The following is a 24,327-nucleotide window of genomic DNA, read 5'->3' on the forward strand; positions in this document are numbered from 1 at the left end:
ACAGGAGTTCTCTCTACTGAGACGTTAGCACTGCAAGTAGGCCATTGACAAAGTAATATAGATACCTTGCTATATCCACGAAGTCCGATCATTATGGTGTCGAGGACTATCATGGTCACTTCTTATACTGATACCCTCGTCGGGTGCCAGTTTGAAGGGTCATTCCGGGCAGATATATATGTTTCGAGACCAATCACAACCACTGAGGCGCTGGGAGATCTCAAACAAGAGAAAGAAAAAGGAATATATACACATATATGTTGAAGATGTTGTCTGATGTAACTGAGCTGAGTTGTGGGTTGACTGAGTTCTAGCCCGGGGATATCGGGGTATTTATACTTTTCAGAGACAGGCTTTACATAATCGTGTTTTCACTTGCCCTCATTCCATTTATGTGATGGTCGTGGTGTTTTCAACGATTTGTCCAAGTTTGCTTGCTGCCTAAGCAAAGACCAAGCATTTACTACGGACAAGCTGTTGCGCAATCACTTCTCAGCAAGTCACATTTCAGTGTATTAAAACGAAAACTTTTGTATCAACGATTGGCGACTTGTTGCCTATTGCGTATAGCAATCTATGTCTCACCTGCCTGTTCCATGAAGTCCAAATGCAATGCATTTTCATTCTCCCCACAAACCAAACCAAAACCAAGCATGACGATTCCTGTCTCACCAATCCTGCACCATTTCTCTTTGCTCTTAGCCAAAGGTAAATTCTACCCATGAGGCATCCTCCGTGTCGTTTTCTGGTCAGGTTCACCCAGATTCCTGGTCAACAACCCGTCGTCGTTTCTTAGGACATTCAGTCCCCTTTTCCGGGGATGGGTAAGGAGTGGCTGAAGATTTCTCGAGTTCCTGAGTCAACTCCTTTTCCTTGGAGGCCCAGATCTCATATATTCTCCGCGCTTTGAGAGTCTGTGCATGTAACCGCTGTGCAGCCTTCTTGGAGTCGTTTGATCTTTTCCTGTAGTAGTCTCGCTCGCGTTCCTGAACTTGACGAATTTGTTCATTTGCTTCCTGGAGCTGATTCACAAGATTTTTCTTTACTTCTTCGAGCGAATCCTTCAGCCTTTTTAGTTGTGTCATGTCGGTAATGGTGTCTATGTCTCGAATATTGGGAATTGTGTCCCTCCCTTGCTCCTCTTCATTGTCCTTTTCTCCATTGCCTGCATCATCCTCTGCCGATCTTTCACCATCCCCTTTTGCGTACTCAATCTGTTTCGTTCCCATGAAAAGATCCATTTCTCGCTCTTTGTCATTGAGAATGGGATAATGCCCTGGGCCAAGTGCCATATCAGGGACACCCCAGTACCTGGCAAACGCTTTGGCAATGGATTTGACATGGTTGTTATCGGGCCAGATAGCCTGAAGCACTAGCAGATAGGGATAGAAGTAGAATTCCGGGTCGTCAGTTCGGCCTTTTCCTTTTATCTTGTTGTAGAAGGGATGCATGCTTGGGTACAGGTAACCTCCCCATCGGCGGTGCTTTTCCAAGACCTCAATTGTCTTCTTTGCAGCTTGTCCGCACATACGATCCTTGGCTTTGTGGAAAGCTTTCCAGACCAGGTCATCTTCGTAAGACATCTTGTGATAGTTTATGTTGGCATACGCCCGTAAGAAAGCATCCCTGTTTGGGACGAGGCCGCTTCTCTCACTCATCTTTCATGAGTAAGGGTTTGCGATGGGAACTTTAGGGCTTGGTCGGAGTCGTGTTTAAGTTGCAGAACTTATCGCCGATAGTTTCCACGCATCTCTGGGGGTGTTTGAAAGAGAGAAGTGAGAGGTTGAGACGATGATGAGAAAACGAGAAAGGTTTTAAAAGTGCGAGAGAGATGTTGCCCTGTGTCGAGTGCAAGCAGTGAATCAGAGGCGAGCGGCTCACAGCTCTGTTGATTTATGCATGCGCATTCCCATGCCGAGCTAAAGAGTTAAGCTTGGGTAGAAACTCCCATTCTTCCAAGCTTTTCAAGGGCGATAGAAACAGCACTTCAGACAAAGGTTTAAAGTAGCATCAACAGGATTCTACCTAATTATCCACTACAGTGTCCTGAATATACAACAAAAACTTGCAGATATCATTATTCAACTTGGTGTTTACACCATGAATCTGTATCAATTATACTTCTTGACTTTATTGTAGCTTTCTGAGAAGGTGTTCAGCATCCAATGTCTCACTCTCTCCAAGTCAGAGTACAGTTGATGTTGCAAAGAAAGTATGGACGTTCATTTGCATATTAAGGTCTTTACAAGTCTCCCATCTTCTATTCATTAAGGCTCCAGCTAACATGCACTCACTCGACGAGGCTCTGATCAAACCTCTCAGTATCAAGAGATGTAGACGGGTATATCACTCCCAAACAGACTCCCCTTCTGAACCTGAACATCATCCCGGTGAAAATCATGCAACATGAGCCAACAAATCATCCGCAGAACAAAAGTACACCAAACTTCCTTCGCAGCACGAAGATACGCTGCATACTCAGCCGTCTGGGCCGCTTCCCCCTTGACGACCTGAAACTCAGAATCTGCGTTCTTGAGATTGAAGAATGTCATTGATGCTGACCTCAACACGGCGGGAAGTATTTGCTGGAAGTATGCTTTCATCAGGGTGTCTTCTTTATTACTTGCGTTTGCAGGTGGGAATGCTGAGGCGCTGTTCATCTGGGAGAGAAGTTCTTCAAAATGTGCGCCAATAATTTCCTGCCCGAGAGATGCTCTTTGACTTCCATGCTTTAGCGAATAGTAGTCTTTGAGTGAGTCGTCGAGCTCGTCGAGAACAGAGTGCAGTGCATCCTGTGCTTGCCAACTGTAGTTCTGCGGGGTGTCATCTCCCGGTCGAACACCTGTCTTCTGAGCGAAAATGGTGTTCGCATGAAGTGGTAGCTTTCCGTTTGCCATGTCGGGGTCGTCTTGGATATATCGTTGAAACGAAGCCAGTAATCTAGGGGGGGAGAAGCCTCTTGTGCTCCAGATGCAGTAGCATGGGTTGGGAATATATCTGAAGCAGAGGTCCTTGATGTGAAAGACTTGGCCGATCATGCCTATGAGCTCAAAGGTGACTAGATATGTTAGTACTGTCAGTTTAAAGTGCGAGACGAAAACTTACCTGGAAAGATGTGAGACGTCACAGCTCCATCTCTCAGGAAGTAATTGACTGCCTTGCGTCCACATCCAAACGAAGACAACGTTTCCGCAATCTCCGTCCTACTTCCCAATCCAACATTCGGCCACTCAAATAACGTGTTACCGCCCTTATACCCAGGATGTCCTTCAGTAAATATCGTAGGAAGTTGTCCAAAAGCAAGTCTTGTCACCGCTTCCGTCGGAATCGTTCTATTCCCTTCAAATACAGCCTTCTCCAACGCTTGAAAGTGAAACATGATCCCAAGTCCACTGATCTTGCGACCTTTGACGAGAAATCCGTTTCCTTCAGCTTGATACACGTTGTGGAAGGTGTTGAAGTCTTTCCAGTAGATTCCAAGCATAGCGAGCATTTCTATCAAGCTGCTCATGGTAGTTGTAGCGTATGGGCGGTTAATTGATGGGGGCATGTCATCCCAGCTTTTCTTCTCGCGTTGCAGAGCGGCGTTGAGGGTGTGTTTACCGGCGATGGAAGTGAGTATGGCTGTGGCGCTTGCTGGTCGAGGCCTCAAGCCCATGATCTGCTGCCTCGTCCAATTCTGCGATTCGTTTTCCATCTTTTGCAAGCTCGATAATAACGCAAGCCAAGTCGCGCGCTCATTCTTAATAAAACGCCCTGTCTTGGTGAATGTACCGGTCGATGGTGGCTCGAGATCAGTCCACGTATCATCAAGACTCTTTCTCGTCCCATCAATGAAAAACACATCCGCTCCAACTATAGGTCCCTTCGCAGTCTTCGAAGTAGTTACAAAGATAATGGGAACTTCGAATTGAATCTCTGTTCGAAACTCTTTGGGTCGCCAGGCTTTGGTCCGGGATTGATGCCATCGACCCATGACATTCTCACCACAATTCGGAGGCGATCTGAACTGCTTCAGCGAGAATGGTGCTCCTGGAGGTGGTTCCACTGGAGACTTGACAACACTTCGAGTTGTGATGGTTCTCATGAGATCTCTGGATATGCGTTGATTGCCACTCATTTGTGTGTAAAACTCGGGGTGTTGAAGTTCTGTCCTGCTCATGATTGGAAAAGCTGACAGAATGGATGAGTCGTCGGCAAGACTGAAACTTGTCATCACTGAGCCTGTTATGGAGCGACCATGAGTAGAGTGAATTGAGAAAGCGTCTGTCGAGTTGTACACGCGCTTGTAGACGTCTGTCTTCTCAAGGGTAACTTCAAACTCTCGACGTGGTGGTGAAGTCGCGCCGTTGCTCTCACTCTTCGTCGAAGTTTCCGCTGAAATTGAGCGCTTGAGTTTCGGCATTCCTAATTCTGGGACACTCGATGTCGGGAAGCTGAGTGATCGCTCTGCGCTTGCGTGAAAGCCACCCCATTCGTCTTGGTCGTACTTCCGTGATGTAGCGACTGAATCAGTTTCTGTGGTGTCATCTTCTTTCCAATGATGCAATGTCGGAGCCATAGATGATCGATTCGAGGGGATCAGAGTGGAGTTGTCGGCGATGAACTTATTGAACAGCGCTTCGAGACTTTCGATTCGTCTCTGGGTTGCTTCGCTGCTGTTGAGGACAGCATCAATCTTGAGTTCCAGCGCGCGCTGTGATTCCACGATAACCACGTCAGACTCGCTATCTCTTGTTAGCGCCTTCAATACCAAGGATGAATGAGACCTGCCATTGCAGAATGTTCAAGATGAGAGTAACAGAGCCCTTGTGCGCCTGAAGCTGTCGAATATACTTGACAACATCATCCTGCACCCTCAACCACTTGACCCGATCCCATCTCGTCAGAACAACTTTCCCATCCTTATCCAACGGCTTCAGCGTGGTGATAAGATGATCACACGTCTTGATCAATTCACTGATCGTGACAGTCGCATCGTGAATGCCAACCGACATCTTCGCCGCTTTCGGCACCGAATCTGGATCATCGATCAAACTCTTCAGACGTCTAATCGCCCAATTGATCTCCTTTGTTTCAGCGTGTGCCCAGAATACTGTTCGGGGGCAGTTCTCTATGCTGGTTTTGACGGTGTCGAAGGTTTTGATCACGGCGGCTGAGACTGTGAGAAGGCCTGCTACGCCGCTGGCGATGCTGAGGGGATCCATGGCCGAGTGAGCGAGTTGATGATGAACGACATTGTGAAAATCGTTGCGGAGGTTGGGGGCTATAGATATGGTAGAAGGGTTCAGCTCAAAATCAGGCTGTGGTTGCTTAGCTGCGACAGGGTAGCTGATATGCAGCTGTTGAGCGATATTGTCTTGATGATGTAGTCATTTGCATCTTTGGCTTGGCGAAAAACTGGAGGGTCAGTCTGTCCGGCTGACAAATGAGGGACAGTGAGATCGATCATCGGAAATGTACTTAGCATGGGTCGATTCTCATGCATCTCGTCAGAGTAGGGTAGTGTCTTGTGCGTCTTGTCCTCAGTTTGCTCTCGTCTGTGTGACACTGGCAGAGGATGACAGCAGATGGGTCAAATGAGGGCAAACAGATTATGCGTTACGTACTCACCTGAAATACAAGACGTGTCACATATTGAGGTTAGGAACATGCATGGTCTACAGTAGTTTCATTAGTTTGTCTATGTTTGTGATTGTGCATGTGAATAGTCTAGGGTGGCTTGTTACACCTCATCAACATCCTCAGCTCAACCACAACCTTGAGAGTTGTGATACTACAAAGCAGCTACCCATGTTTACAGACTGAAACATCAAGAGGAAGCCTAAACTCATCGACAATCCTTCAAGATGCACCTTTCACTTGGCATCATCCCAAGACCTTCCAATACAGTATTAACGCCCCGTGCATGCATCCAGCCGCAAAGCACAGGGATCCTCAAGCGTAATCACCAACAACCACTCACAATTCACCTCCCCCTCTTCCCCAGCCCTACAAGCCTAGGTGGGCTGACATGCGGGCACGCTACAGGGGTACTACGGCCCGTGAAAATGGGACTTTTGGGGGCCAAGCTCTATCGTCGTTGGACGCTCACACAGCTACAGAGACGGGCGGGTAACGAGCGACGCCCGTTTCGGTTACATCTTTCTTCTTACCACTCACTCTGTTGCATGGATGAGCGTTGCATCTAGGGGTCTCTTTGATGAGTTGTCCGCTTACAGGGCTGAGAGCTGAGATGTCGTTAAGCGCTGTGTGTTCTAGGCGTGCATGATTGCGTGAGGATAAAAGGTCAGCAAGTTCTCCTCTCCTCCTGTCCTTCTCTTCATTCTCTTTTCATGTCTTTTATGATTGTCGTTGGCTTACTAGTCAAGCAAGATGCCTTCATCTTCTTCCTCTAGTTCTTCCTCCGCAAGCCCGTCGTTTGCCGAGATTGCATCTGGTGTCGCTGATCTCGGCGACAGATCAAAAGTCACGCCTCAGCAAGCGATTGACAAGTTTTGGAAGCAATTCACTACCAAGAATCCCGGCAAAGGTGCTCAATCCCTAGGTAGTCCCCAAATCAAACCAAACATGTACTAACAGACACAGCAACTACTGTCATTCCCTCAAACACTTACACTGATCTCGCCGCCAAGAGAGGCAACCAAGTAACCACCACAACAACCCAAGCATCCTACGAAGACGCCGCAGCAACATGCCGCGCCAAAGTCGAAAAGATCGTCAAGGAGTGCCGTCGCATCAACAAGAAGTATCGTGATCCTCACTTTGACATTGAGGTTGATCTCAAGCTCTACCGCAACGACTGTCTGCACTCTCTCTCTAATGTTGAGAACTACCAGCCTGGTGAAGATCTCCGTCCGCAGAGCGTGAAGCGCGTTGGTGATATCTTTGAAAAGCCTTGTTTTTACATTGATGGCCCTACTGCGAATGATGTTAGGCAGGGACGAGATGGTGATTGCTGGCTCATGGCTGCTCTGTGTACGCTTAGTGAAAAGCCTGGTCTGATTGAACGCCTTTGTGTTGCGCATGATCAAGATGTTGGTGTTTACGGGTTTGTATTTTATCGGGACGGAGCTTGGATTTCCGAGATTGTTGACGATTTCGTAAGTTTCCCGCCTGTTTGTGTGTCGTGATGCAGAACTGACAAACCTTTAGCTGTACCTCATCAAGCCGGACTATGACGAGGGGTACTTTGACAGGATCCTCTTTGACGACGTTGAGCGCGTTGATCCGGATGAAGCATACCGTCGCATCTTCCAGTCAAACAGCAGTGCGCTATACTTTGCCCAGTGTCAGCATCCTCAGGAGACTTGGCTGCCTCTTCTTGAGAAGTGTTACGCCAAGGCTCACGGAGATTACGGTGCGATTGAGGGCGGCTTCGGAGGCGAGGGTATTGAGGATCTTACCGGTGGTGTCACCTCGGAGCTTCTGACAACCGACATTCTTGACAAGGTATGTTCCACAATGTCAATACGTATCACCGTATTAACGAGAGTGTAGGAGTACTTCTGGAAGGAAGAGTTGCTCAAAGTCAACCAAGAGTTCCTCTTTGGCTGTAACACCGGCATCTGGGGCCGTGGCTGGGGTGAGCGCAAGGGTATTGTTGAACTTCACGCCTACTCCATTCAGAAAGCCGTCGAGATTGATGGCAAGCGACTCCTCAAGCTCAAGAACCCTTGGGGCAAGGGTGAATGGACTGGTCCATGGAGTAAGTTATCCTAAATCTTACCACAATGAACAAATGCTGACCAACTACAGGCGATGGCTCAAAGGAATGGACTGCCGAGTGGCTTCAAAAGCTCGACCACCGCTTCGGCGACGACGGAGATTTCTGGATCTCGTATGAAGACCTACTTAGAAAGTACCAGGCCTTTGAGAGAACCCGTCTCTTCACCGACGACTGGCGCGTCAGCCAGCTCTGGACTACACTCTCTGTCCCTTGGGCATTGGACTACCACGACACGCACTTCTCTTTCACCCTCTCCAAGCCTGGTCCCGTCGTTCTTGTCCTCGCTCAGCTCGATGATCGCTACTTTAGAGGTCTCGAGGGCCAGTACATGTTTGAGCTGGGCTTCCGTCTTCACAAGGCTGGTCACTCTGACTACGTCGTACGAAGTCAGACACCATACCGAATGACGCGCTCCGTCAACGTTGAGCTGGAGCTTGAGGCTGGCGACTACGAAGTCCGTGTCAAGATTAACGCCACCCGCAACCAGGATATCTTGCCCATCGAAAAGGTCATCAAAGATAACGCCAAGTCTCGTCGCGAGAAGCTTCTCCGCATCGGTCTCGCCTACGATCTCGGCCACTGCAAGGGCCGTTTCGTCGAGACGCCAGAAGAAAAGGCCGCCCGCAAAGAGCATGAGGCCAAGATCAAGCAGAAGAAGAGAGATAAGATCAAGGCAAAGCTTCTCAAGGAGCGCGAAGAGGCTCACTACCTTGCTACACGACAGTTTGAGCGGGATGAGCATAAGCGACTGAAGAGAAAGGAGAAGCTTGCTCTCAAGAAGGCTGCTAAGAAGGCGAGACAGGAAGCTCGCAAGGCTGAGAGGGCTGCAATTAAAGCTGAAAAGGCGGCGAAGAAGGCTGCTGAAGCTGAAGCCAAGGCTAAGCTTGAGGCAGAAGAGGCTGCGAAGAAAGAGAAGGAGGAAGAGACTGAGGCCGGGAAAGAAGAAAAGGTTGAGGGAGGTGAGGAGAAGGTCGATTCCAAGCCTGAAGAGCCCATGACTCCCGAGTCTACCGCAGACGAGGACTCGAATGAGAAGGAGGAGGCCAAGGAAGCTGAAGCAGCTGAGCCCAAGGCCGATGAGAAGGAAGCTGAAGCCGACGCCGAAGAAGAGGAGGAAGAGCAAGACATCGAGAGCGAACCCGAAACCGACGTCGAAAGCGTCGGCACACTCGCCAACCTCGCCGACCGCGAACTCTGGATCCACGTCGACAACTACACGGGCACCATCTCCTCCGACAGCGACTCGGACAACGAATCGACCACCTCCTCATCCTCATCCGCCTCCGAAGCCGAGAAAGACCCCTGGAACGCCGTCGTAGTAGCCGGCATCCGCATCTTCCACACGGGGCTCGGCGAGGGCGAAGACGACAGCGACATCAACCTGAAAGTGATCCGGCCGATCCCCTTCGGAAAGGATGACGAGGAAGTTGATGTTGAGAAGAAGTGCAGTACCAAGGTGCTAGATGTTGATGATAGTGCCAAGGATGCTACGCTTGTGGGGGATGCGAGTGAGAAGATCCGGTTTATTAAGGGGGATGGGGCGAAGAGAAGGACTGCTACGTCTTTGTTCTGATGAGAATTGGATGGTTTGGATAGGTTATGATAGCGAATGAAACGGATTTGGTACTAAGAATGTGTTTCTATGTGGTGGTCAAGAGTCGCGTGTCAAGTTAAGCTTGAATCTACGCTTACCTCTTTGAGATTATAAGGCTGAAACGACGACGACCGTTTTCTATTCTTTCCACTTGATCAATTACCTAGCTATTGCAAAAGGGCTTTAGAGTTCCTAGTGAGACCGCAAACTTGTCATATGCAGCTCTGCTTACAGGCAAGCTCTAACCACCCAGACACATTTCTCACCAAGCCTGAAAAGAAACATGATACCGATCAATTATTAATTAGTGATCACATCAATCCGATCTCGTACTTCCTCATCTCCATCTAAGGGGAAGAACTTTAGAAGCCAATCCCGTCAGCTCTCAAGCTTATGTATTTATCCTCGAAAGCGTCCTTGATCATCGTCTAAGCCACGATAGTGGACAACACTAACAAGCCTGGGGGGGCCAAGCATCTCAAAATAGCTCCCTAGCTCCCGCGAATTCTCACCTCTACATACAACAGCAGTAATAAAGTCTCCGAAATTATGCTGTAGCATCATCAACAGATCATCAGTTCATCTTTGTAGCACACGACGCAAAGCCTTGGCATGCTGACGGCATTCAAGGCAGGTGCCAGAAATACCCAGTCCAAAGAACCGTTACATTTACCCAAGCCTTTTTGTCACTTGGAACTACCATGTAATAAAAAAGGATCATCTGTGGATACCTCTGTCAGCAACGTCAGGTCCACAATTTAGGGAATCAGAGGCGAGGTGCAGACAGTTACACAGCCCTACCTACCTCTGTCGGTGTCCGGGAGTGAAAGCATGACTTGGATCTGTTCGCGAGGTATCAAATTGAAGCGTTCATCATGATATAACGACGTTGAGATGTGAAACACGCGTGCCGTTCTTTGACGTGGCTGACAATGCCGAGCTAAGATAAGATCTGCAAGCATGATTCGCATTGCATTGCATTCATCTGGGACATTTTTTAAGGGACGGTAACACAACGACGGATACAGACGAAAAGAATTGAGAGACTATTTTTACTGGGAGACTCAGACTTACGGTAACCGAGCCTTGCGATCGATCGTAACTTATCCACTCAGACTTCAGTCAGCCTCCCTTTTAAACCTGAACAAAGCTCAGCCTTACTGCAGCTAAGCTATACACCCTTGTATAGTAAATTGGGTCTGCATCATCTTCTCAGCAATCCTTCATAGCCAACAGTCTTGGCAATTCATTCTTATTTTTCCTCGATGAAGAGCAGAGCTTGACTTGTTTCTTCACTGTAGAGTAGGCTAGCTGAGGCCCAACCGCGCACGAACACGTCCGCAATCCAAGATCATCACTCCTTGCCGATCTCAAACTTGGTGTCTCTCTTTGTGTCTTACATCCCTCAATCTCTATACCGCTTGCGCCACCCTTCGCCCAGCGATCCCTGCCGAAGGAATTGACCCAACCCAACAACACGCATCACAATCTGACAGGATTTAGCATGGGTCCCTCATCCCAGCTTCTCCAGGTCCAATTTTGCAATCCCCTTCCATAAACAAAAACACACAAAAAGAAAAAGGGAACCTCTCTTCTCGCCATGGCCGAGCCAGAGGACATACACGCCCGCAAGCCCTCCGGTATAAACATATTCGGAATCTCTGGCAGCGGCTATCGTCATCTAATGCCCCACGAAATGGCCGATCTTCACAACCCCTCGCCGGAAGCAAAAACGGGGAGCAGTCCTCCCGAGACACCGCATTCCTTTCATAACCTGCTTGGAGGGCACCCGGCGGGGAGTTCTTCTTCCAGTCCCAGAGTCGCTGATTCTCAAGGAACGCCTGAGCCGTACTCTCAGATTTGGGCCCCGTCTATGCCGCGTGGTGATGAGAAGAAGATCGATATGCCTAGGACCATGGAGCGAGAAGTCAAGATGAGTGAGGGCGGGAAACTTCCTAAGATTGTGGAACCGAGGGGGGATGCGATGGATGATGACTTTGATGATGAGATCTTTTATAAAAAGTTTGGTAAGTTTTCTCATTTTGTTGTTGAGGGTGTGAGACTTACTTGAACAGCGGAACCACCAAAGGGTTGTTCAACAACGCGAGATATTCACCAGCCAAGATCAAGCTGGCTCTCAATTACCATTTACGTCCTCTCTGTCTACTCAACAGTCGGCAGTGGAATATGGCTCGTCACAGCCATTCTACAACCAAGATGGGGACACAAAATCGCCTCTGGCGCATCCCTCTCACCATCAACAGCAACAACCCTCGCAGCACTACTAGCAAAGACGATCGAAATGTCCTTCGTCACCGTCTTCGTCTCATGTCTAGGCCAAGTTCTCACTCGCAGGGCATTTATTCGAAAAGCCCATGGCATGTCCCTTGCTGAGATGACGATGAGGAACTGGGTTATTCAGCCTGGATCACTCATCACTCACTTCGAAACACTGCCTTCTTCGTCGTTGACGCTTCTGGGCATGTTGTCGCTTACCGCTACTATTGCAGCTGCGTTTTACACGACTGCTTCTGATGCGATGGTCTCGCCCAAGTTGAAGTCTGGGAGCTGGGAGCATAAGGAGCTTGTTGGATATGTGCGTGCGTCGTATGCTAATGCAGCTTATGTGCGTGAGGATTGCCCGTATCTTTTTAACATCACTGAAGATATCCATGCCGCCGAGTCTTGCATGAATGTTCAATTTTCGGGTCAATCTTACAGGAATTTACTTAACTATATGAACATGTGGACGAACCTCAATCAGAATGGAACCGAAATCTCATCGGATTTGAAGAAGAGACCTGGTGGAACGACACTACTCCACGACAACACCACGATGTATTCTTCCTGGATCGAGACAGAACATGGCGACGTTGAAGCGCACTTTGAGGAAACAGGGCGTATTATCAATAATGTCACTCTGGCCCTTCCTCACCCAGGCGTCTACGGTGCTTCTAAACTCAAAGTGAACGGAATTCTTCAACCTGACGATCTCGCTGGAGTCGGAGAGTACACAGTCCGAGCAGGCGTTGTCTCACCATCTGTCAATGTTTTGTGCGTCGATATGGACAAGAAAGAACTTGCGCCTCTTGTTTATACGACGTGGCCTAATGCCAAGGTCAATGACACTGATATCCCTGGTCAAAAGACTGGCTGGTCTGGTTGGACGGGCGAAGTCCCTCAGCCACTTGATGGCAAGAACAAGGACTATTATCTCAACCGGACTGATGTGGATGATATATTCAGATGGGGACCAAAGTACGAGCGTCGGCCGCCTGTCTTCCAGATGGTAAGTCATCCACACACTTCCCAATGTCGTAGCTAACATGTCGCAGTACCCTTTTGACTTCAATCTTCTCACCAACGCAACCGTCTATGCTGCCGACGCCATCTACACCCTCGGCAAATCAGCCGAGAGCAAAAACTACACCGTCTGCCAACTGCGATCATGGGTATCTCCCAACTGTTCGACCGAATTCAACATCTCCGGTATCGCCGGTGCCAGCATGAAAGCTCACTGCGAAGACAACGCCGACGAGAATGCTTATCGACGATCATTCCCTTCAGACCAAGGCTGGTCTGCTCCCTCTCTTGACTGGAAGGTAAGTTTCACCTCGTCCATTGTATGAACAAGACTGACAACAATAGTGGCTCGCTGATCAATGGCGTTTGTCTATGGATCTTAATGGTGGCTCTGTTAACAACAATGCTTCCAACGCTCGTATCCTTACTCAACTTGCCCTTCATGAACCCAAGATGCCTGCTTCTTATCCTTCGCTTGCCGAAGCTCTCGCTGTGTATTCCAGCTCTCTCATCATGATCAGCGCCATCGATACACCTTTCCGTCACTACTGGGACCAGGACCCTAAAGCATACCCCGAAAACCTCATCCCAGCACCTGGTTTTCCTCAACCCTTTAACGCATCCCTCATCACACAGGAGTACACATCCGGACACACTCAATCATGGCAGAACATCTTTTACGTCGTCCTCGTCCTTGTCTTCGCCATCAATTTGTTCTGTCTGGGCTACTTCATCATGCGCTCCGGGCTAGTAACAGACTTCACCGAACCACAGAATTTATTCTCTCTGGCGATCAACAGTCCGCCAAGTAATTCGTTCCACGGCAGTTGTGGCGGAGGTCCCGAGAAGAGACATCTTGTTGTCCCGTGGAAGGTTGCGTATGCGCCGAGTGCGAACCATTACTTCTTCCAGGACAACTCGCCTGGAAAGGAGAATGAGGGGTTGAGTACGGCGAGGGAGTATGGGGAACCGAGGGTCAGCAGTTACAAGAGACTCAGCATGAGTAGGACTTGGCTGTAGATGGATCTTTGTGGCTCGTTGTTGTATCAGCGAGCGTTCCAAAATGCATGGTTGGGGAGTTATCATATTCAGCAGGGGGTATTACACTACCGCCGCACATACATACATACATATATCTTGAATACCATCTCATCAGATACTCTTTTAATTCCCTGGCTTCTTATATGGTGATCTCATACCAACTGGATGTTCAGTACACCAGCCGCCACTGTCCTAACAGTTTACGGGCTTAATCACACAAGGACATCCTTGGCTCCTGTAACTGCTTATTCTCTGAGATCCGGCAGTGATGTCTTTCAGTGCAGGCTGCATATCCGATATCGGCTAGGCTTTTGCATTAAGTATTCCCAAATCTCAGTGATTCACCTTCAATATAAGCCAGCATATCATATGCAGGCAACATAAATTCAGCAGCTACTCCTTCCAAACGATCTCCTCCTTCTCTCACAACACATTTCAAATTGAAGTCTCTCTTCTGATCTCTTCATTCTCGTCTTCCTTTCATTCCAAACGGCGTGGCCATTTAACAGTAAGGGCATAGGGCATAGCGCTTAACCGCAGAGAGTTCGCTGCCCGATATCTTTAACCAGTAAGTTATATTTATTTTATTTCTTTTCTACAGCCTTAATACTAATAGATACTGCTTCTAAGGTACCCCTTTTCACTATCATCCATCTGATCAAATGCTATGGAGCCTACTGGTGCTGCTTACGTCCTTACTGCCGCCCAGTTTGAGCGGGAGGTCACCCAGCATGGCGGCGATGTTACCTGGCGTCGATTCCAGGTCCAGCTTGTCATTGCTTCTTTTGAAGAGGCAAAAGGGCTTATGTCGAGATATGTGGCAGGAGAAGTCCACAGATACATTGAAAGTGGTAAATGGATTCAGAATTGTACCAGTCTGGGCCAGCACCCGGCCTACAGGAGGTTCGTCGGCACTGATAAACACTACCTAAAATCACTCTACTATCCACACTTTTTCGACGTCCAGGCTATCTTTGTCCTGGGTGGTAGACGAATCGGCAGTGCTGTTGACCGACTTTACGAAGAGCTGTCAGCACATTGGGGGATAACCATCAATCCGGACGAACCCTTTTATCCGCCTCGTCTCGCAGACTCGGAGAAAGAGCGTCGACTTATCTTGGGAAACATTCAAGGACCGAGTGCCCCGAGTGAAAGACAAGCCCCCTCTGAGGACAAACACAGAGAGTTGGGCATCCACCTCAAAGCTGCGGCCCAGCTCTCGGAAAAAATACAGAATGAGGACACCGTCAATCAACGACGCTCTATGGATTTTCAAAAAATCAGAGGTGAGCTGAGACATGCTCAGCAGAGAAACTTGTACCTCGAACGAAAAGCCGAGGAGGAGACTCAGAATCGGCAGAACGCAGAGCGTCAAAAGCAGGCATTGCAGAATCGGCTGGAGGAAAGAGTAGACCAGCTGCAAGATGCACATGCGCAATTACAAGAAACACATCGCCAACTTACTGAGTCCCGACAACATGCTAAGGGGCTCCAAGATCAGCTAAATCAGATGCAAGCCTACGTCACGCATCATCGGCAAATCTCAATGCAAATTGCAGAGATTGAAAAGCAACACAAAGCCTTAAGTGCTAAGAGGCAGCAGTGTATTGACATTATGGCTCAGCAAACCGTTTCCCGGGTCGAGGGGTCTAGGTCGGCGATCAAGCGTCCCGCAGATGGAATCGCACATGGTGAAGAGCCCAAGCGGCCTCGTCAGAATTAAGTTGGCAGAGAGCCAGTTTAGGGGGCCGAGACATGGGGGAAATGTTTTATTGGTGATAAGAATGATCAGCAATAGGTATTAGAAACTGCTGCGTGGGACACAGAATGACCGTTAGGCCCAGTCCCAGGTGAGGCGTCTTAGAGAAAAGCATGAATATATGAGTTTTGTTTACAATTTCTCTTGATAATCCATAGATATCATATCCCTTCTCCTAATAATTATAATATCATTTCAGTACCATTGGTCCCTGGTTAAAGGCATCCTAGTCAGTCAAGAAGTAGACAAGGGCCATGTCTGATAATTTGTTTACTTGCCAGGCGGAAGGAAGTCCTATATTGCTTGGTTCTGGGCCGACCTTAATTACGGCTTACTGCAGCACTAATCGTTTCCAACTGGTAGGCAGACGTTTGCTTCTGCTGGGCTTCAGAATATCACCAGCAAACAGTGCAGACTCTCTAGGCACTCAACCGCAACAGCATCTTTGCTATGTATTGTAAGCGCTATACATGGATGTTATAAGCCTTCTTTTGCTTTGAATTTTGTTTGCCTCTTGGAAGACACTCCCTTCTTTAGGCTGAGTACCTGATTGCAAGAGAGGTCGGCATCCGGATTGCTATCTGCAAGTAGCCGAGAGCTGTTACCTTCTTTTTCCAATTTTTCCCCCAATTTTAATCTCTCTTTTCTTCCTAAATTAAATTCCAGTATTATCTACTTTCTTAAATCATTTCTCTTCGGTCTTTACTCTGATTACCAAAACTTGGCTGATACTATGGCGTCTTACCGTCCCGCTGGGGATGTTGAGTACGCCCTCCCCTATTCATTTCCCGATGAAGAGGACCGGTGTGAGGATCCTGATCAACTCCGAGATCAGATTGCGAGGGTCCGGAATTCATTTGATCAGGCAAAGGCCGTCATGTCTCGACAAGCCATCGCTGAAATTTTCGAGTACCTGAAACAGGGTGAATGGATTCACGAATCAAAGCTTGCCAGCGGCCACCCTGCGTACGCGCGCTTCATGGGGAAAGGCAAATACGAAAAGTCGCTCTACTATCCACAGTTTTTTGCCATTCAGGCAATTTTCATCCCTGATCCTAAAGGCAGAGGTATCCTTGAGTCAGTGGTCAACCTGTATGCGGAGGTGTCTAAGCACTGGGGTATGCAGGCTACTCCGGGTGTCCCATTCTTCCCCCGCCTGGATGATTCTGAGCAAGAGCTCCGACTACTACTGGGCAACCATCGCATGCTCTCTTGGAAGGCGAGGAGATCTACTGTCCCTATTCACCCATCTCCTGCCGCGCCCGTCGTCGCCGACGTATCCCCAGGACCTGGAAGACAAACCGCCGCGTCCCCAACCACCCAGGGCAGCATCACCGCTGCTACACCCGGCCCCAGCACATCCAGCTACAGTCAAGTATCCCTTACGAACACCCCCAGTGTGATGAGCCGCCACGTGGCAGGTATCAACATGAAGTTTCTAGAATACGAGCAACGTGTTGGGGATCTTGAGCGCATGCTTCAGGAGAAAGAACAGCAGCTCAAGGACAAAGACTTCCAGATGAACAATCTCGGGTACAAACAGCGATATGAGCAGGCTGTGGAACAACTGCTAGAGACTCGACGAGAACTTCGCGATACGCAGCAACAATGCCGTGAGTCCCAGATTCTCCTGAGCAAGTACGAAGAGAAGGAGAAGCAGGCCCATCATCACCTCTCACAGTCTCAATCATTCTCCAACCAAGCGCACGAGGCTGCCCACAAGATCCAGAGTCTTCTGACCCTCGGCCAGCAGCAAAAGAGCAAGGTCTTGAATCTCCTAATCGAGCCCATCGAGGAGTTCAATGCTACTGCTGAGAGTCCCAGTCACGCAGCCCAGAATGGTCAACGAGCCAACAAGAGAGCTCGTGAGGACTGAGCTACCTTAAGGATATAAAAAGACTTTTGGATCTAGGAGTAGTTACTGAGGGAGTTTGGGATCAAAGAGAACATCGCCTTTGGCGGAAGGAAGGGCAACCGAACGTAAGAGCTGTTGGTAAAGGGCAAATAAGACGAGACGAATTATGAATTCAGCCATAGAAGAGCTACTTACGGAGAGACTAATGATGTATGAGTTGTGTCAATTTTTAATAACCGAGAGATAATAAACTTGGCAAAAGTTATCCTAAGCTTAGACTATATTACCTAAGTCTTTTTGTCATCTAGGATCGAGGACCTGTGTTTTCTTTCCTCCCCTAGTCTGTGTACTGAAGTCTTTCCTCCCCTAGTCTGTGTACTGAAGCAAATGACGCAGTAGAATTTTATATGGAAATGTAGTACATATTCACTTTGATAGATAACTAAGTATCAATGCTATTCTGGCAGGAATATTGAAAGACATCTGCCATTTGCTGCCATCGACCATTCTTAACATGGATGTACTGGCAGTCAGTGTCAACTCTGCAGGCGCACACGCGTTGGACCTTCTCCTGTCTATCGCGTATGGCAGGCGCGAACCCAAACAGCCTTCTCCTCCTTTATTAGCCCGTGCCTTTTTCTTCTTCTTTCCAACAGAACCAGAAAGAAGACAAACCTCTGGAGTCTCGATTGCCGCCCTTTCACTCCTCGTCTTTGCGCTTTCACTCGCAAGTTACACTCCTCTTCTTTCTCTGCAGCATCTGATACTACTTCAGTTTCTTCCTCTCGCGACGATTATCGCGCTGCCATCAACATGGTGAACACTGATTCCCGCCGAGCGGCCAGTGATGAATACAACCTCACTCGAGATTATTTCTCTTACGAAATTTCAAAGGGAGATCTAGACTGGCGCTCTTCTTAGGTCGATAGTGTCTTGTCATCTTTCGAGGAAGCCAAGAAGGTCATGTCAGCACAAGCCATCCATGAGATCCATAAGTATCTCAAAGCAGGCAGATGGATCAACGATGCCCCCTCTGCCAGTAGACACCCTGCATACAAGCATATAAAAGGACAGTCAAGTGGCCCTAAAAGAGGGGTGCGTCTACTCTACTATCCTCATTTCTTCGTCCTACATGCAATCTTTCCACCCATCTGAGTCTCTCAGAATTGTCTGTGAGGAATTCGGCCGTCACTGGGATCTTCAAGTTGACGTCCATGAACCTTTTTACCCCCGTCTGCAAGACACCGAGAGGGAGATGGAACTCATCATGGGCAAGAATCCACGTCCTCGGGGACAAGTCGGGCGCTCTTCACGGAGCCAGTTTTCCACCGCACTCTTCACTGTAACTCATGGCGGTAACTCGGAGACGGAAGATCAGAAGGACAGCATTCAAGTGGCCACCGACACCGCTCATACCCCCCAGCCAGTACCTGCCAGTGCCCCCGATACCCTTCGTAACTACGACGAACAGCTAGCCAGTATCCGAAGTGACTTTGAGCAACGCCTTGCCGAGTTCCAAGCTCAGATGCAGCAAGACGCTATTAAACCCTAGGAGGATTCAGAGCGACGCGTTCGGGAAGTGCAGGAGAAGGCACAAGAAATCCACCAGCACACGATGATGGCCCAAGAAGCTTTCAAATGGGGTCAGGAGCACGCACTCGCTGCTATCGAGGTCGCCGAAAGTATTGTTGATACTTTCAACGCAGCCAAGCGTCATGTCGTTGTTGTTCCTAATGATGAGGAACGGCCCAGCAAGCGTCTTCGCGAGAACTAAGTCCAGAAGACAAGAAGGATAGCGACTACTGGCTTAGCAGGAACTGCCGCACGGCTATTAAGTGTCTCAGTATTCTTGTCCCCGATGAGTAGCAATCAAACAACCGAGTTTGTGGGAACGGATATGCTTTAGTACAAGGAACGGAGTTACTTTGGTGGAAATCGTGAGATCCTCTTCAGAACATGGGTTTTCCTTCGATTATCCGAGAAATAGGAAGGTGTCAATAAACCTGTCCAGTAATAGCTACGGGAGAGCGGCATATGAGACCCGAAAAGATGTACGGAGATGTTCGACATAGCTATCAATAAGCCAGAAGTCATGTGTAAATGCTCCGAACGACCGTGTGCCGCGTTTGTCTGTATGTATTTGTCAGTCAATCCATGAAAAGTGACATCCTCCACGTAAAGATATTTGAGATGTAGACTCTAAACACCCCTCGTAATCGACCGAAGGAAGGCAAGAAGCCTCCAGATATCGACCCATCCGATGCGATCAAAAGATTTGGGTAAATTTTTGATGCATTCAGACCAGCTTTGGTACTTTGACCCTCGAAGCCATCGCATAACCATCCACCCAGCAACAGCCAAACCTACACCAAACCTACACACAAGCCACATCACATTTCTCAAATATCGAACAAGACAAAGGGACGTTTTATTGCACCACCTGAGAGACAGTAACTATGATAGTATGTTGATCTTTGACAAATGACACCATGTCAACTCGTAAGATAATAAAAAAAGAGTAGTAACCGCAGATAACCAAACCACCATAAAGGGAAAAAGGAAAAGGATGTGACGTCTGTCTTAACAGTAAAAGCAACAACAAAAGACGGCAACAATAAGCGTGGTATGTAATTTTTCGCCGTGAGCTTTAAGGATACACCGGATGAATAAACTTCGACACTTTACACAGATGGGATATCAGCCGCCCTCCCCCCTTTCGTCTCTCATCCTCCATCCTTAAATAAAATCTCCTGAAACTCTTCCAGGATTTTTTCCACCCATGTACCCCAGGTCCGCAAGCAAAATGACGAAGTGTGGTAACAAAAACAAACAACAACAAAAAGACAAGAGAGGAAAGAGACCAAGTAGGACAATGTGAAGTTTCCAAGGAAAGAACCATGTCAGTTGTGTCGAACCTGTTTCAGTCAAACACCGCGAAAGCGTCGGTAACATAAACAAAAAACAAAAAGTGCTCTTTTCCCCTGAAGCCACCACATGAGGGAATTTCACCTCCAGGACCAGATCGCCGAATGACCATGATATAGTTTCCACTCAGAACGCCGTGACAAATGATGCCTGATTAAGTCTGACCCAAGATCGTGTGTGTAATGCCAGCCAACCCAAAGTTTCTCGCAAGTCATTAATCTGCTCCTATCTCATCTCCCATGGGGAATGCTTCCGTAAAATTGAAGGCTGAGTTATCACCATCTTGGTCGTGGAGGAACGAATCAAAGTCAAAGTCATTGAGCACGTCACCCGAGTTGAGGGGGTTGGCCAACTCCATGCCGCCGCCATCAAACTGTAAGCAGAGTTAGTATCTAGTTTCACCACTAAGGAGATTGCACGTACCAATGGGCCAAAGCTGTTATCCATACCCATCATTTGATTGGGGTCGTGCTGAGGAGCTGGTGGCTGAGGAGGAGGAGCGGTTGTTGCAGCTGCGGGAGCATTAGCAGCTGGGCCAGTCGTTGGTTGACCATTCTGACCGGTGTTGCCAGCTTGCCCATTCTTATTGAAGTTGGCAGCATTGGCGTTTTGAATGGGTGTCGCAGGAGCTGGAGTCTCCTGTGATTCATTATTCTCGTTTGAAGGAGTTGCACCAGCATTGTTGAGGTTCTGGTTCGCCTTCTTATTGGCAGCAGCGCGCTTGAACTTGTTAGTACATGCAGAGTATAGTTCACCAGTTAGACCTACCTTATCCTTGGCGGTCTCGCCCTTCTTCTTCTTGGGCGCGGCCTTGTTAGTTTGGCTAGGAGTTGGCGGTGCAGCTGCTGCTTGTTGAGGGGATGCGGTCGTCCTGCTGTTGGCTCCATTTGCGCCAGCGGGCGGTGCTTGGGGAGGAGGCATCGATCGTTGCTGGGGAGTTCCCTGGATCTGAGGACTTTGCTGCTGCATCTGCTGAGGTACCATCTGTCCATTAGGTCCTTGCTGCCACTGCTGAGGATTTCCTTGAGGCCCTTGGCCTGGCTGGCCTTGCTGTTGTCGTGCGGCGGCCATCATCTGTTGCTGGTTCATCTGTCCATTGAAAGGTGCACCAGGGTGAGAGCTAGGGGGTCGCATGCCGCCGTTCATCGGAGGTTGGCCTCCCATGTTGCCATCCATCTGCTGCTTGAAGAAGTGAGGTGCCATGTTGGGATCCATCTGGTTGCCCATGAAGTTCATGGCCGGGTTGGGAGAGCCACGGGATTGACCACCCTCGGGGACCGGTGAAGGAATGCCAGAGTTGTTCATCTGGGGTGTGCCGCGCTTCATCTGCTCAGCAGGGTTGGGCGAGGCACCTGGTCGCATGGCCTGGGGCGAAGTATCCGGGAACTGGCCGTTGGGTCCAGGAGGGCCACCTGGTTGTCCGGGTTGGCCTTCTCGGGGCATGCCATTGCCGCCGACGGTATCTTGCTCTTGGCGGGCCATCATGAGTCGCTTCTTGTTCTGCTGCTCTAGAAGCATTAGCTGCATTTGATAGTCTTGGAGGGCATGGTTGCTTCCCCCTCCGTTTTGGGGACCTCCAGGTCCCGCCCGGATGCCGCCTGGGCCTCCCATCTCGCCTGGGTTGTAGAACGCATTGAGAGCAGTTCCATCGGGACCCTGGGCCATCATTGGGGATCCTTGGCCTTGAGGAACGGCATTGGGCATCTGCTTGCCTCCCATCTGAGTACCATGGTGTTGCTGCAGATTCTGCGAGTAGGTCGCGATCGACTTTTGCTGAGCGGCGGGCGGGGCGGCGGCAAAGTTCTGCAGCTGCTGAGGATGTAACGAGTGAGGATTGATACCATTGGCAAGTAAGGTTTGTTGAGCGGCGGCAGTATTGGCTCCTCCGGGCATCTGCTGGCCTGGCATGCCTTGACCGGGGCGGCCATTAGGCATCATGCCAGGCTGGTTAGGGTTGAACGGTGCGCCGTCGATGCGCTGTCGCTTGGAAGGCGAGGGAGCGTTCTCCCCAGACGCTGGTGAAGAAGGTCTGTTTTGGCCATCCATACCGGAGGGATCTCGCTGCATCTGGTTCTGCTTGGCCTGCTGTAGCATCATTTGAGGGCTGGATATCACTGTTAGGCGAGGGGCTTGTAGTACGATGAGAAATAAGATACTCACTTATTTTGGTTGTTAGCCATGGCGGCGCGGGCAAGATTGCCCTGCTTCATATTCATCATGCCGCCGTTCTGCATGTTGCGCATCATCTGATATTGCTGCGCAGCCATGTCTGGTCTCATCCCTCGCAGAAGTTCCTGCTGTTGATTCTGCTTTAGCCGGGATTGCTGCTACATTGCCACCGAGGGTCAGCATTGGTCACCAGCCAAAGTGGTTACCAAATGTTAGGGGTATGGCAGTCAATCTGACACCATCATCCATTGAGTGGGTGAGATGCCGAATTGGAGTACCCTGGGTGGCAGCATGACAGAAAAAAAAAGATGGCTTACCTGAGTATGTTGAACATATTGATTAATGGTATTGTTTCCGCTCTTGGCGCGCTGCGCGTAGTAAATGTCCCAAAAGACGGAGAACCACTCGTAGAGAAAAGAGGTGTCGGAAGCAGGCATGGGAAGCTTTGGCGGCGGCAAGTCTTCAGGGAGTTTGGAGTCGATGTCGTCCTTCGAATCGGTATCCATGGGGTCGTCGCCAACACCGTTGATGATATTTCCGTTCTCGTCGCGACGACGGTTCGCGCCATCCTTACCGAGGACATTGACCTGTTGATCGCTGGAAAGGAGAGATCGGGCGCAATCGTACATTCCCATGCGGATAAAGTATTCGTAGATGTAGGTGTTGAGAATGCTGCGCTGGTTCTCGTTTGCCTGTTGGCGAGACGCGGCGGCGGCAGCCGCAGCGGCCTGGGGGTTGACGACGCCGTTGTTCATCATGGGCATGGGGGCACCTCCAACAGGGCCACCCATGGGGTTCATGTTGGCCATGTTGACGTTTGGATTCATGGCCATGACAGTTCAGAAGTAACCGGAGAGAAGACAGAGAGAGGCCTATAGGCTCTGCTGCAGCGACGACAGCAGTCGGGGGCTCGTGTAGCCACGGGGGCGTGCCACCAGGCGGAGCAGCGCTGGATAGCGTCCCAACGTGGACGTGACGGGCAGTGAAGCCAAAGGTCGCGAGCGAGGGGATCACCAGCGAAGGAGGCGTGGACGCGGTCCAAGTTGCCAGGCGCGCAGTCGGGCGGGGGGCGAGGATCGCGAGAGCCACGAGACCAGGAGACCAGAATGGGAGGCGAGCCCGAGTAGAGGGAATTGGAGGATCGTGTCAGGCGTCGGCAATCGGCGGAAAGGAATATCGCAGGAAATCAAAAGTGATAAAAGCGTAGCGTGCACTGCAGTGCGATAGTACGCGATGCGATAGTCGACCGATAGTCGATGTCGCGGTGATGAGTTGGAGATAAGAGGTATGGAGGATGAATATGGTGTGGTTGGTTTGGTGTAGGTTGGATTTGGCGGAGTGTCGAGGTAACTGGGAGTGGAAAGTGGGCGCTGGGCTTGTGCTTTCCTGAGGTGATGGACGCTGCCTCAGTTGCTAAGTGTAAAAAAACGAGTGCCTGGGGTTGGGCATTCGCCAGGGGTGGGAGGGTACTTGTGGTTCTGCGGGCAGCTCAGGCAAAGGCCAAGTACCTTGGAGAATTCAACGGAACGCCTCCAAGGACAAGCGGGTACCTCCAGATTATATGCTGAGTGCCCTTCTATCCAAGTACCGACAGCAAACGGAAACGATCCAAACGCCAGACGGACGGGAACAGTGGAGGACGGGGAGAGACCCAGTATAAGGTAGATGCAGTAGGTTGATCAACGTATGTCAAACTCTGGCTGCAATTATCAAACGCGACGGATACCCGCCGTTTGGAGCTCTTCAAAGCAGATGGCACAACGGCCGAGGAGGAATGAGGTGCTTTGTTTGATGGAGGAGGAAAAGGTGTGAGGGCGAGTAAAAGGGAGCAAGACAGAGGTTGTGGGTGAAAAAACGTGGTCGGTCCTTGATTTGGGCGGTGGGAATCCCTCCAGTCAGTGAGTGAAGGAAAAGGAGGAGGACGGTCAAACTTTTCTTCTTCCTTCTTCCCT

General features: G+C 49.5%; 8 protein-coding genes across 8 annotated transcripts; 5 read left to right on the plus strand and 3 right to left on the minus strand.

The window, feature by feature from the left end:
* Positions 1-755: 755 nt before the first annotated feature.
* Positions 756-1,583, minus strand: FPRO_08557 (uncharacterized protein; the record flags this gene model as incomplete). Its single annotated transcript, XM_031222239.1, has 1 exon — positions 756-1,583. The coding sequence occupies one exon, from the start codon at positions 1,581-1,583 to the stop codon at positions 756-758; it is 828 nt and encodes a 275-aa protein (XP_031087717.1).
* A 741-nt stretch (positions 1,584-2,324) lies between these two features.
* On the minus strand, positions 2,325-5,207 carry FPRO_08558 (uncharacterized protein; the record flags this gene model as incomplete). The annotated part of the gene is made up of 3 exons (XM_031222240.1): positions 2,325-3,058; positions 3,106-4,727; positions 4,837-5,207. The coding sequence occupies 3 exons, from the start codon at positions 5,205-5,207 to the stop codon at positions 2,325-2,327; spliced, it is 2,727 nt and encodes a 908-aa protein (XP_031087718.1).
* A 1,168-nt stretch (positions 5,208-6,375) lies between these two features.
* FPRO_08559 (uncharacterized protein) lies at positions 6,376-9,302 on the plus strand (the record flags this gene model as incomplete). The annotated part of the gene is made up of 5 exons (XM_031222241.1): positions 6,376-6,532; positions 6,589-7,103; positions 7,156-7,452; positions 7,501-7,708; positions 7,759-9,302. 5 exons carry the CDS (start codon positions 6,376-6,378, stop codon positions 9,300-9,302), a joined length of 2,721 nt encoding a protein of 906 aa, XP_031087719.1.
* A 1,621-nt stretch (positions 9,303-10,923) lies between these two features.
* Positions 10,924-13,646, plus strand: FPRO_08560 (uncharacterized protein; the record flags this gene model as incomplete). The annotated part of the gene is made up of 4 exons (XM_031222242.1): positions 10,924-11,350; positions 11,399-12,612; positions 12,659-12,925; positions 12,972-13,646. The coding sequence occupies 4 exons, from the start codon at positions 10,924-10,926 to the stop codon at positions 13,644-13,646; spliced, it is 2,583 nt and encodes an 860-aa protein (XP_031087720.1).
* A 688-nt stretch (positions 13,647-14,334) lies between these two features.
* On the plus strand, positions 14,335-15,390 carry FPRO_08561 (uncharacterized protein; the record flags this gene model as incomplete). The annotated part of the gene is made up of 1 exon (XM_031222243.1): positions 14,335-15,390. The coding sequence occupies one exon, from the start codon at positions 14,335-14,337 to the stop codon at positions 15,388-15,390; it is 1,056 nt and encodes a 351-aa protein (XP_031087721.1).
* A 769-nt stretch (positions 15,391-16,159) lies between these two features.
* On the plus strand, positions 16,160-17,302 carry FPRO_08562 (uncharacterized protein; the record flags this gene model as incomplete). The annotated part of the gene is made up of 1 exon (XM_031222244.1): positions 16,160-17,302. One exon carries the CDS (start codon positions 16,160-16,162, stop codon positions 17,300-17,302), a length of 1,143 nt encoding a protein of 380 aa, XP_031087722.1.
* Positions 17,303-18,413: 1,111 nt separating this feature from the next.
* FPRO_08563 (uncharacterized protein) lies at positions 18,414-19,055 on the plus strand (the record flags this gene model as incomplete). Its single annotated transcript, XM_031222245.1, has 2 exons — positions 18,414-18,768; positions 18,844-19,055. 2 exons carry the CDS (start codon positions 18,414-18,416, stop codon positions 19,053-19,055), a joined length of 567 nt encoding a protein of 188 aa, XP_031087723.1.
* Positions 19,056-20,420: 1,365 nt separating this feature from the next.
* On the minus strand, positions 20,421-23,184 carry FPRO_08564 (uncharacterized protein; the record flags this gene model as incomplete). The annotated part of the gene is made up of 5 exons (XM_031222246.1): positions 20,421-20,579; positions 20,630-20,926; positions 20,975-22,310; positions 22,367-22,533; positions 22,693-23,184. 5 exons carry the CDS (start codon positions 23,182-23,184, stop codon positions 20,421-20,423), a joined length of 2,451 nt encoding a protein of 816 aa, XP_031087724.1.
* Between the last annotated feature and the right edge of the window lie 1,143 nt (positions 23,185-24,327).

Source organism: Fusarium proliferatum (assembly GCF_900067095.1).
Source record: "Fusarium proliferatum ET1 genome assembly, contig: FPRO_scaffold011, whole genome shotgun sequence".
In the NCBI taxonomy this organism is placed as follows: Eukaryota; Fungi; Ascomycota; class Sordariomycetes; order Hypocreales; family Nectriaceae; genus Fusarium; species Fusarium proliferatum.